General features: G+C 44.2%; 1 protein-coding gene across 1 annotated transcript in view; it reads right to left on the bottom strand.

Moving 5' to 3' along the window:
- The window catches only part of LOC138505058 (mucin-2-like), an 894,965-nt gene that overhangs the window by 211,354 nt on the left and 670,749 nt on the right, over positions 1 to 12,862 (bottom strand). The window contains exon 28 of the mRNA XM_069625383.1: positions 1,879 to 1,922. Within this exon, the coding sequence (XP_069481484.1) occupies positions 1,879 to 1,922 (44 nt within the window). The remainder of the gene's footprint in view (positions 1 to 1,878; positions 1,923 to 12,862) is intronic.

Consider the following 12,862-nt stretch of genomic DNA (forward strand, 5'->3'; position numbering starts at 1 on the left):
ACCCCTACTGGGCCTCCCTCCTTTGCCATGAACTGCCGGGCGAGAAAGCGTGGCATAGCTTCCTGGAAGCACCACAATCAATCATACAGCTGTTACAGTGTGCATGCGTCAAAGGACAGTGTGCTGTGCATTGCAAATACTGAACGCTGTCACTAAGATGCACTGAACTGTGTAAGTGCGGTGGCGATGAACAGTTCTGTGATATCAACTATTTTGTAGATGAAGAAAATGAACTCTGGGACCTGGAAGATGACCTGTAAAAACTTAATTTATTTCTTCAAATGTAAATAGCTATTGTTGTTTTAATAAATTGTATATTTCAACAAAAAAGTTGCAAATTATTTTAAACTTTCTAATTTAGTGATTATACATTTGAAGGTTTACAATGAAGTAGCAATCATTCATGAGGCTATATCTCGGAAACAGTAAAAAATATCAAATGATTCCTTATATGAACGTTTCTATTCCTTTGATCATGTTTAAAAAGAAACTTACTTAGCAAATTTTTCATAGGACCACCCTAAATGCAGTTACAGTTCAACAGTGGCCATCTTGGATTAATGACGTCACACAGGCCTTCTGCCACAAATTCAGACAAAACACCTGCTAGTACATGATTGTATGCATCATTATCAATGCATCCTCAGTGGTCATAGCTTCCCTAGGTTATTGTAACAGATGTGCCTTAACTAATTTACCCTTGCCCTTATTCTAGGTGAGAGGGTAATAATGGCTCATTATTATTGGTAATCTTCATTACTCTTAATGCATCCTTTTAGTTATAGTATTTACAGATTTGATGCTAGGTCGCCTGGAAAGCGCCCTGGCACCTCATCATTTTAAAAACCTCCCTATTAAGCCCCTGCCCCACTGAACAGTTCTACAAGCAGTACCCCCCCCCCCCACAATACCAGCAACTACAAGGTATTCTGAGGTCATTGGCGGCTGAGATTTAGTCACATGGAATAAATAAGTGCCTTGTTTGATCCCTGTTGCTGATATGTTTATTGTACAAAGAGGCGAATAGTTGCCATGTAGGCTTTTTGACACAGTGAAGAACCTTTGGGAGGGTTGTCGACATTGAGGCTTGTTGGCATGGTGAAGAATCTGCTGAAGGGGAGTTGGCCTTGGGGCTTGTTGGAATGATGAAGAACATTTGGAAAGATAATTGACATTGGGGCTTGTTGGGTCAGTGAAGAACCTTTGGCAGGGTAGTTGCCATTAGGGCTTGTTGGTTCTGTGAAGAACCTTTGGGGTGGTAGTTGGCATTGGGACGTATTAACATGCTGAAGAACCTTCAGAGGGGCATATTTGCTCAAACCAAACGAAAATTGCTTTGTTCTTGTTCTGGTTCTTAAGATGCTTTGCCACTGTTTCTGCAATGGTTCTGATGACAGCTTTATTCTGCTCTGCAAAATGTGGGTGCCTATTTCCCTTTCATGCCAATTTAGCAATAACTTTACCTCAGCCGCTGCGTGGGACCGCGGAGGAGTGGCCTTGGGCAATCCGACCAGGCTACATCTGCCACCTATTTGATATTTGAATGCAGAGTTCTGCATTCTCTCTAATGGACACCTGACTTGGTTCTAGTGCTAAGCATTGCCTGGAATGCTGTGGAACTGGTTACCAACATGTTTGTAATCAAAGAAGGGTGTCAGAAAGTGTCATGTACTTTTCTGCTCAATTACCCTTCGTATTTTTCAAAATATTCATTTAGCATTGCTGGCTTTGCTTTGCAATTTGTCTCGCATGCTTGCATACAAATGGAATAACTCACATTTTAAGTTCTGAGTAGGGTCTGCTTCCTGCTCATCACAGGGTGGCATTTCACAACAGGTTTTAGGTTTTTAACACAGAAGAAACCATCATAGCTCCTACCTGATATGTTGTACTTGCACTCAATGATGGTATTCACGCATACACTGGAAGAAATAAACATTACAACCATTAAGAAAAATTGGATTAAAAATTAGACAAAGTTACTGCATTTCTTTGACTGGTGCATTTTGAAAGTGGAGAGACATTGTCGAAATGCTATTTGTTCTCATTTGATCCTTTAGCTTATCCTTAAGGTGTGTACCCTCAAAAGACGAATGTGAACACAGATGCTTGCCTAAGCTTGGCAATGACATTCAGCAAAAGGTGATACATTTGGAGTTGAAAAGGACATCCGTATTGTACGATACTCCCACCCAGTTCCTAATTAGAGCACTTATTTCCCTTCGTTTATGGAACTCCTTCAGCCATACCGGCCAGGGCTTGGCGCATTGAAGGAACACTGTGGCGGATCCAGGGTGCCCTTGCATGCTCCCAGCCTCCCTGAGTCTGGAAGATGAGCCAGGCACAACAAGCGGAGGGTTGTTGGGGCGAGTCTCCTGTGCATGCCCCATGAGCTACCCACCTCGCTGCGGATGCTGCCTTTCACAGTGGGTGCCGGGAGGTGGGCAATGTGGGGGATTCATCAGGGCACCAGGAATCATGTCCGACGTTCCTGCATTTCCACTGCCCAGTCGGCATGCACCACAACATACATGAGTGGGTTTCCTAACACATGAACACACATTTGAAACACGAAATGATTTTACCTTATTACACACGTATCTTGGTCCCTTATGATGAGACAATTGAAACCAAAAAGGATACTTAATAGCCCTTGTTTCCAACTAAAACCGTCATCTTCCCCACATCAACCAATACATACAATTAGAAAAATATATCTTTATTGTAGTTGCATACAGTGGGAAATTAATCAAAGTGATTCATAAAGAAAAGAAACAACAATAACGTAATTATGTACAAAAAAAACTGTTCAAACAATGGAGAGAATTCAAACACAACATAAACATCTTTTCGTAAGATTTGTTCATTTGGGGCCTCATCACGAGTTTGGCGTGAACCTTAAATGCAGCGGTAACAGTACTACTACCGCATTTAAGTGCTCGCCAAATCACAAGTTGGGCTGAAAATGGCATTTCTCCCGTCAGCTTTTTGCTGGAGGTAAAAATGTCAATTTTCGGGCTGTTTTCTGCCGTTTTCGGCGCTATTACTGCCGGCGCAATGACTAGTAATAGGGTCTCATCACGAGTTGAGCAGTACCCCGACTGGGATATCGCTCCACCTGTATTTGTGTTACCGCCCAACCGTCTGGCGCTATTAGCGCCGGATCAAGGGTTGGGCGGTAATGGGTATTACCCATTCCTCATTGGGTCCTTTGGACCCAATGTGGAATTTTTGGCATAATAACCGCTGGCGGTATTACCATGCAGAAAATCAGCATTTTTCTGACACATTTACCCCCAGTTTAGAGTTGGGGGTAAATGCTGCCAACTCATGTTTAGGCGGACCCTTAAATGCTGCAGTAATAGCATTGCTTACTTTTATTTTGTAACCATTGCTACCAATTAATGTTAAATTAGAAGTTACAAAGTCAGAATATAAGGCAATACTTGTGTTATCCTATGGCACATACAAACTAAGCAAATAACAAAAGAAGTGATAACATAACAAGCCCCAAATCGGAGTATAGTGAACAAAGTCAAATCTAAAAAAATATATGCTTCTGCTTTTCAGTAACACAATATAGTTATTATCACATTTCAGGTATTATTTGGAAAAAGAAAACAATCTTATTGTCATATGTATATTCACGTATATATACAGAGAAAATGCATGTGTTCATGCCAATATACAGTAAATAAACATCAATGGGAATTAAAAGGCAATTGAGCAGGATAAAGAACAAAATGGTTGCAGTGTGACAGCTCGTCGATTTAGTGAATATGTCCAAGATGGTAATGCCAATATGCCTTGTTTAGCAAATGTAAAGCATAACCTTTTTTTTGTTCTGTGGTACTTTATAAGAAAATGACCCCCTACATTTACACAAGCCGGCCAATTCGCTTTGCAAAGATCCAATGTGGATGGCAGCACTAAGCAAGGAAAATGTGAGCCGCCATTGTTATTGTTTGCTTTTAGGAGGTGCTAAAGGGACATCTGTAAGCCAAAATGATTGAATTTTAACACAGCTAGGTGGTAGGTGGGATATGGGGAGGGACACAAAGCTGGTAGGTGTTTCTTTATTTCCCCCACCCATTCACTGCACTTGGCCATGCTAATGCCTATGGCCATTCCCACCCACTTCCTGCCTCTCCTCTCCCCCACCTCTCCAAACACATCCTCCTGGGGTCTGTTTGAGATAGCTTTATCAAGCACTGGTGCTCAACATGCCTGCCAGTGTTATTTCAAACAAGTTATCTAAGAGTTAATGGTTTAATCAGAGCTGTACATATGCTGCTGGTGTAATATACATGTCTTTATCTTAGTGTCCCTTAAACTACTTGATTTATAAGCAGTGTGCTTGTCCTTCATTGAAGTCCTTTTAAAACGAGCATTGGCAAAGCCAATTGTCTTTGCATGTGCATATGTTATAGATAGGCTTTGCAAGGCACTGCTGTTGTATGTCGAGCTACTCATAAATGGCAAGTTAGATATTTGCCAGGAAATCGTACTATTTCATGCCTACACAAAATAAAAAACTGTTGGCACTGCCAATGATTGTTTGAGTTGAACCCCCCCACTCAGTTTCCAGCTGTGAAATTATAGTGGAAGCACATCCGGTTCTAGGACAAATGTAGGCAGAAAACTGTCTCCTGAAGCCTTTCATGGAATAAACCCACTCAAAGTTGTCTAGAGCATAGGGGTCTTAAAGCTTAGGTTAAATGTTCTCAGCACACCCTTGCCCCTGCGTGGTGATGCCCCTTTTTGACTTGGATGAAAGGAGATGAAATTCTCATCTGCTGGGAGCAGGAGAGGAGCACACAATGTAAAACTAAGATCAACATTCGGCAGAAGAAACGTCATGAACTTGACCTGCAGCAGGATAGTGGTGCAGTGAAATTAATAACGGGCTGAAAAACTGTTCATCCGCCTCCATAAGATTTAGGGGAGAGTGGAAGGTGCCCTATAATTTTCCTTTAGGAAGTGACTGGATAGCAACTACAAAGGAACCATCCACACAGATGAACTAAACTGTAGTCTGCGTTTTCATAGTTCAGATGATTTATGGCATTGAAGTTAACGCACAAAGAATATGTCCAATGTTCTGTCAAAAACACTTCATAAGTTCAAAACAGAATGGGCAGTAGATGGGGTGAGGGGCTGCTGTGCGTTGCAGCCCAGCTGATCTGTACTATTGTCAACTGGTGGCAAGTCGCCATCCTCGGTGCCCTTACTCACTTTTGATCACACGCGTGTTCAACATACTTCACCAACGTAATGGAGTACATACGTTGTATGAGCAGTGCTCCGTCGCTGGCACTAATGTAGCACCCAAACCTCATCTGGAGACAAACAAGGAGCACCACTGTGGCAATGGTTGCTCCTAAAGATAATCTAGCGTTCATCTGTGCAAACCATTGGCAGCAGAGTTTCCCTGAATATTCCCCAATCATTCAGTCGTCTTTCTAAAAATGAGGTAGTCAGGTTCAAAGTACATGAAACATATTACTATTACGCAATACTACTCGTAATGTCAAAAACATGCTCATAAATACAGGTGTGCTTGTTGCGCTAATGTTGGAGCGAGACCGCTGAGAAAGGGTGATTTCTATGGCTCACGTTGCCATGAAATTCCTAGAAATTCTTAATAAAAGGCATTGAGTTAGATAAAATAATGGGGGCCTATAGAATCCCAAAGGTAGGTTTGGCCTGTAACCCATGTCTCCCCAAGAAGTCTTTCAAAAAGTTGTTCATGTTCACAAAATGTTGTCTCTAGCTTTGTGTTAGGCAGAATTGCAGGCAGTACCCTCTGGGATCACTACACATAATTAGGACTACAGATGTTAGACAAACCAATCTTTGGTAAAAGTCTGTACCACACAGTTTCTGGTAGTAAGCTGAGCAGCCAGGCTTATCTCAAGAGTGAATGTGATCAGTACAAGTAGTTACACAGAGGACGTTCAATCACAGTGTTTCAAGTAGACACTTATATTCAAGGTTTCTTGGTAAAAGCACTTAGTAATTTATTACACAGTCATTTAGAAAACATATCACTAGAAGAAGGCAACTTAATATTATATACCAATACACTTCAATACAAAACTGTAAGCTTTTGAGACAGCTTGAGCCCCCCTGAAATAGGAGCCAAGTGGCAGTTCAGTTACTTAGCAGTGAGCAAAAAGGACAAAAGTAAATAGAGTAGATCACATATACTTTCTAGGCAGTGCAAATAGTTTCAATTCGCCAGAAGAGTTCAATTCAAGTCAATAGGCCAGGCCAAAGTCAATGGTCTAGTATTCTGGATAGGAAAGAGCAGTTCTGGTATCAAACAGTAAAGTCTTTGCAAATGTTCTTAGCAGTAGATTAGATGAAAAAGGATCATTTTTTTCGGGTCACAAGCTGATTAGGCCTGCATGTTAGGAAAGTTTCAAGAACGTTCACCGCGAGAGTGGCGTTCTCTCAATTGGGTTGGCACAGTACCTTTGTATGAAGAAACAAATGTTGCTGAAGTCGTGGTTCCTGGCAGGTGCTGCAGATCTCGCTGTTCCTGAGCCTCAGTCGTGGGGTCAAGAGGGAGGACAACCGTGGACTTGCACTGCACGGGATCGTTGAAGTGAGCAAACAAGATGGAGTCACTTCAGTTCCAGTAGCTTTAGATTCAAGAGCACAAACTGGTGTTGCTCTCTCTGGTTAATCCTATCCAGCCTTGAGAATGGTGACCAGGTGTCTTATGAGTTGATTGGCCGCACCAACTCAAAAGAAGAAGCCGTCCTTAAAGGAGGTTCTCTGTCGAATGGAGTTTGGCAATTCGGATCTGCAGCAGGGCTTCACCGGGCAAACCAACAGTCCAGGAGTTGCAGCAGCCATCCTCTTCCAGCTCGTCTTCGCTTCTTTCGTTCCAGTGGTCCTCTCTGCTTTGGTTCCTGGCAGGTGCTGCAGATCTCGCTGTTCCTGAGAGATTAGCTTTTAAACAGTTTTCTCCCTTTCATTCCAAAATAGCTGTCACTCACCCAGCAAGGTGGCTGTCTTTGCCGGACAGTCAGCCAGCCAATCACGCCAGAGTGCATTTCGGTCTCCTAGGAAACTAAGCACAGGGAGTTTCGGGCACCTCCCTCACTTCCTGCCCACGCAGACACTCAGACGAAAGAGGCGTTCTTCAGTCCTGAATCCCGCCAAAGAGATCTGCGTGAAATTACCAAATACAAAAGTCTGACCTCAAAGTCCAATTTTCTTTTTTTTTCTTCATTTTCCCGCAAATATATATGTGGGGGGAGAGCCCCCCACCTTACCCCTATACATTTTTATTCACTTTACCCCCCCATATATATATATGCCGAAAATTGGGGGTCAGACTTTTGGGGGTTGAACATTTGGTATTAGGTAATTTTGTACAATACCCGCCAAAGGCACATGAACAAAGGGAACAAAGCTGGTTTGGTGAACAGAGCAAAACACTAGAAGGACCTTTACAAAAAGAAATGGGGAAAAAAGAAGACCGGGACCTGTTTAAACAAAGGGGCTTAAGGCGCCATCTTGAAAAACATGGCTCTCATGATTTTTAGCTACCGGGGTTCGCGGTCGGGAAAAATCATGCTAGTTCGTTGGAAAACCACTGCCATCAGCCTTTTCAATAGGAAAGGGTAGCATCTGACTGCTACATGAGTGTTTAGACACAAGGGGTACTAGGTAACCACTCTAGAAACTCAATTGTAAGATGGTGCGTGCTGGATCTATGAATTTAGAAAGACTAGTAAAGTCAATTTCACTTTACATTCTCTGGGAAACAGTAGTTTATTCCAGAGAAGGTATTTAAACCTTTGGGAAGTCTAAAAAGACATCCCTCTGTCACTGCAATGAAGGTGCTGTGTAACACACATGAAAAGATGATGCCTATGGAGTTATCTAAAGCCCCATAATCAAAGAACACAAATGCAAAACACACATCAAAATACATGAAAGAGTGGAAAAAAAGCCTCACTCTCTTTCCAGGTAGAAAAATCAAGTCCTCAGAATCCAGCAAATTTGCTCAGGGTCCCCAAGGTGAAGGGAATTAGCACTTTCATGAGAATTCTCCCTAACACTCATCCTCCCCAGACTAAGGGACAGGAGGAGTTAATGCATCCCTGGATGAATCTCCTTACTCCAGTCGGTCAGACATTCTGGAAAGACCATCAGCATTTTGGTGATTACACCCTGACCTGTGTTCAGTGGTAAAATGAAACCCCTGTAGGCTGATTGACCATCTTAACAATTTAGGATTTCCCCCCTTCATCTGCAATAACCATCTCAAGGGTTGGTGGTCAGTCTGAATCACAAAAGTAGATCCATACAAGTATAGTCTTCTTCAGTGACCATACAATAGCAAAACATTCTCTTTCAATGATTGCCCACCCTGTTTCTGGTTCCTTCAGCTTTCTGCTGATTAAGCAGATGGGGTGCTCCCTACCTTTCTCATCCAGCTGAATCATACTGCAGCTATACCTGTATTGGAAGCATCTGTTTGCACAATGAAGGTTTGGCTATAGTCAGGAGCTCTTAAGACTGGGCTTGACAAAGGTCTTTCTTAAGACCTTCAAATGCCTTGTTGCACTCCTCATTCCATCTGATCTTCTTAGGAAGTTTGGGTGAGGAGACCACATTCAACGCAGAAGCTAGGACCCATAGTTCTCAATGAAGTTCCTACAATAACCAGTGAAACCTAAGAAGACTCTAACTTGTGTTTGAGTAGTAGGAGTAGCCCATTCTTGTACAGCTTGTACTTTGCTAGGCAATGGCCTTATTTCACCACCTCCTGCCTCATGTCCAAGGTAGACAACTTTGCACTGACCAATTTGACATTTACTTGCCTTTATGGTCAGATGGGCCTGCTCAAGAACCTGCAAAACATATCCTAGGTGGTCAACGTGTTCCTTCCAAGTAGGGCTGGACACTGCAATGCCATCCAAGTATGCCATGCAGAAGTCTTCCATCCCATTCAGAAGTTGATTAACCATACTTTGGAATGTTGAAGGTGCATTCTTTAGTCCAAGAGGCATCACCTTAAACTGGTAGAGACCTGCTAGGTTTGAAAATGCAGTTTTCTCCTTGGCATGGTCTGTCAGGGCTATTTGCCAATAGCCTGACGTTAGGTCAAATGTACTGAAGTACTTGGCTGAACCAGGTTTTTCCACCAGGTCATCTGTCCTAGGTAAAGGATGGGCATCAGTCTTTGTGGCTGCATTTAGAGCTCTATAGTCCACACTGAATCTCAACTCCTTGGATCCTGCCTTTGGTACTAGTACAACCGGTCTAGACCATGGACTAGTAGAGGGTTCTATTATCCCGAGATCAAGCATCTTTTTAACCTCTTCCTTTATGTGGCTTCTGACATTATCTGATACCCTGTAACATCTGATTTTAACAGGTAAACAGTCACCAGAGAGAATATCATGCTGGCCCCAAGGGGTCAATCCTGTTGATAGTGAAAACAGGGAGGCAAACTGATTTAACAGAAACTTGCACTCCTCCTGTTGTTGTTCCAGTGTCAGATTAGAAGAGAGATTAACTTCTATTTTCTCATCTAAAGGTTTTCCCCTGAGGAGATCAAGTAGAGGTTGACTCTCTTCCTCCTCTTGAGCTGAAGCTAGAAGCAAAGTTCCCACTTCTGGTCTGGTGACATAAGCTTTTAGACGGTTGGTGTGAAAGACTCTGGGGGCCTCCTTAGGATTGCCTAAGTCCACCAGATAGTTGACCTCTGCTAGTTTTCACGCAACCTTGAAGGGTCCTATCCATTTGTCCTGTAAGGCCCTCTGCCTTGTAGGAACCATAACTAAAACTTTCTGGTTTTGCGTAAACTCAACCATGTTGGCCTCCTGGTCATGCCAATGCTTCACCAGAGCCTGACCTGCTTTTAAGTTATCAGATGCTTCTGTCATGGCGCACTCTCCATCCCCTCCTTAATTAGGGCCAAGGGACCTCTAACTGGATGACCATAGGGAAGCTCAAAGGGACTAAATCCAACTCTCTCCTGAGGGACTTCTCTATAAGCAAATAGAAGGAATGGCAGCAGAAGGTCACACTTTCTTCTAAGGGGTTCTTCTGAAGCACCTATCATGCCCTTCATAGTTCAGTTAAAACTATCTACCAATCCATTTTTCTGTAGATGGTAGGCAGTTGAGAACTTGTAAGTCACTCCACAGTTTTTCCACATGGCCTGCATGTAGTGGGACATAAAGTTTGATCCGCTGTCATAGATGAGTTCCTTAGGAAAACCTACCCTGGTAAAAATATCAAGCAGAGCCTTAGCACCAGCCTGAGCTGTAACAGTCCTCATAGGTACGGCTTCAGGATACCTAGTGGCATGGTCTACTACAATCAATATAAATCGATTGCCTGAAGAGGTTGGAGGGTTTAAGGGACCAACACTGTTGATTCCTACCCTCTCAGAATGGACTCCCACTAATGGGAGGGGCACCAAAGGTGCCACATTCTTCACTCCACTCTTGCCAGAGGTCTGACAAGTGTGACAGCTCCTACAGAATGTATCTACATCAGACCCCAAATCCAGTAGAAATAGAGGTAGAGCATTTCCTTGGTCTTCTTGAAGCTCAAGTGTCTGTAACGCTCACCTGATTCCCACGGAGGCGCAGGTCTGGCTTCGAGTGCTGATGCTTCTTCAATGGTGAAGCGCGGGACTCTGGCGATGGACAGGAAGGGCCCTCTAATCTGGCTTCTCCGGCTCGCAGGAATAGTCCCCTGTGCGTGAAAAGGGAGTATTACCTACTGACTGAGTTATGATCAAGCCTCCCACTCTCTTCCAACCCTCCACGATACCCTTCCACGATTCCCCGTGAAGTCTCACCTTAGGGTCAGGAAGGATGAGCTCTCCATCCTGCTTCTGATGCAGGGGCGCGTTGAAACCCAGTTACTTCACTGGATTGAGGATTGATGGGAGTTCAGGTAAGCTTGACTATTCAGGTAAGGCTCTGTAAAAGTTCTGTTGCAAGTTCAAAAGTCCAAGCTTAATAATAATGTTCATTGTCTTTTTGCAGCAAGCGCTAATGTTTATGTCTTTTTTCCCCTTAGGGGCCGGGGTTCGGAATGCCGGAGATATGGCACCGACCCGAAGTGAAACGTGCAGTTCCAGTTCCAGTAAATGGCAGGTTAGTTCTGGATGAGCGCTCGGGAACTGACTTTGCATACGCTCATTCAATGTCTTTGTCTTTTTTCCCCATAGGGGCCGGGGTTCGGAAAATGCCTGGAAGCGGCAAGACCCGAAATGAAATGAGGTAAGTCATATTCCCTTCCTTCTCTCACCTCTTATTCTTGTCTTTTTCTCTAGGCTCTGGGAAGTGGATGTGTATCCGGATGATCGCTGCTGAAGATGGAGGAACCCAGGAAAGGTGAGTGAAATGCAGCGCTGCAGCGATCGTAATGAAATGCTTTTAAAAATAATGTCTTCCCTTTCAGGATCGTCGGTGATGTCTCCGTGGTGCAGATTTAGCTGGTAAGGTCTCTTGTCTCCCTTTGCAGGTGACCCAAGATGCTGACAGGCGTGGCTGAAGTCCAGATGCAGGAGCTGACACGGTGAGCGTCCAGCTGCGAGGAGCAGAACAACGTGAAGTGTGAGTTGCTGATCGGGTGTGGTTTAAATAGCTTTGGAAGAAGTCCCAAGTGTGTATCCTTCCTCCGATCAGGTATGTATCCTTCCTCGACCACACCCGGGTGGAAAGTAGTCCCACAGGTTAAGTAGTTCCATTCAGGCCTCAAGAGGGCCTGGATGTGGCAGCATGGTCTGCATCAGGTAAGTGCACATGAAAACACTTGAACACATGTCTAGCTTTATGAGCCTGGCGCCTAAGGCGCCAGGACAGAGGTCCAACATGAGCCTGGCGCCTAGGGCGCCAGGACTGCGTCCAAAGAGCCCCAGCTTGGGCCCGCTGGCACTCCCCTGGGGGAAATGATGCCTGCCTCTGGGGTCGCTGGGTCGGACCTGGCTCCTTGGAGGTAGGCATCATGACAGTACCCCCCCTCAAGGCCCCTCCCAAGGTTCTTCCCTCCGGGGGTTTGGGCTTGTTCGGAAATCTCTGGTGAAACCTTTGTACTAATCGAGGTGCGTGGACATGGTTACTAGGCTCCCACGATCTCTCTTGAGGTCCATATCCCTTCCAGTCTACAAGATAGAAGAGTTTCGACTTTACCACCTTGGAGTCTAAAATGTCTTTAACTTCGAATTCTAATACCCCTTCAATTTGAACTGGATCTGGAGGCTTGGACAATCGGGTTCCTGGTTGTACTGGCTTCAAAAGTGATGCATGAAAAACTGGATGAATACGCATGTTGGACGGTAGGTCCAGTTTAAAGGCCACTGGGTTGATTATAGCTTTGATGGGATAAGGTCCTATGAATCTGGGATTGAAGGTTTGCGGGCCCTTGAGGGGTAAATGTTTAGTTGCTAGCCATACCTGGTCTCCACCTTGGTAAGGAGGAGTTTTTCTTCGGTGCAAATCAGCGTTTTCTTTATACTTTTTCTTGGCTTGCTGTAAATGAGTTGCAGCTTCTTTGAAGGCTCGGGTTATTGTGGAATGCAGATGATTTACTGCGGGCATTTCCAGGGTCAGAGGTGGATCTAGGTCAGAGGTCCGAGGATGGTGACCATACAAAGTATAAAAGGGGGTTTGTCCGGTTCCAGAATGCACTGAATTGTTGTATGCATATTCTGCGATCCAAAGGATGTCTTTCCAATTTAACTTGGATTGGTGTAACATGCACCGAAGATATTGCTCGAGAGTCTGATTGGTTCTCTCGGTTTGTCCGTCGGTCTGGGGGTGGTGGCTGGTGGATAACCGCACATCTATTTGTGCTAGTTGGCAACACTTCTTCCAAA

Source organism: Ambystoma mexicanum, chromosome 11, assembly GCF_040938575.1.
Source record: "Ambystoma mexicanum isolate Mex_15411 chromosome 11, UKY_AmexF1_1, whole genome shotgun sequence".
Taxonomy (NCBI): domain Eukaryota; kingdom Metazoa; phylum Chordata; class Amphibia; order Caudata; family Ambystomatidae; genus Ambystoma; species Ambystoma mexicanum.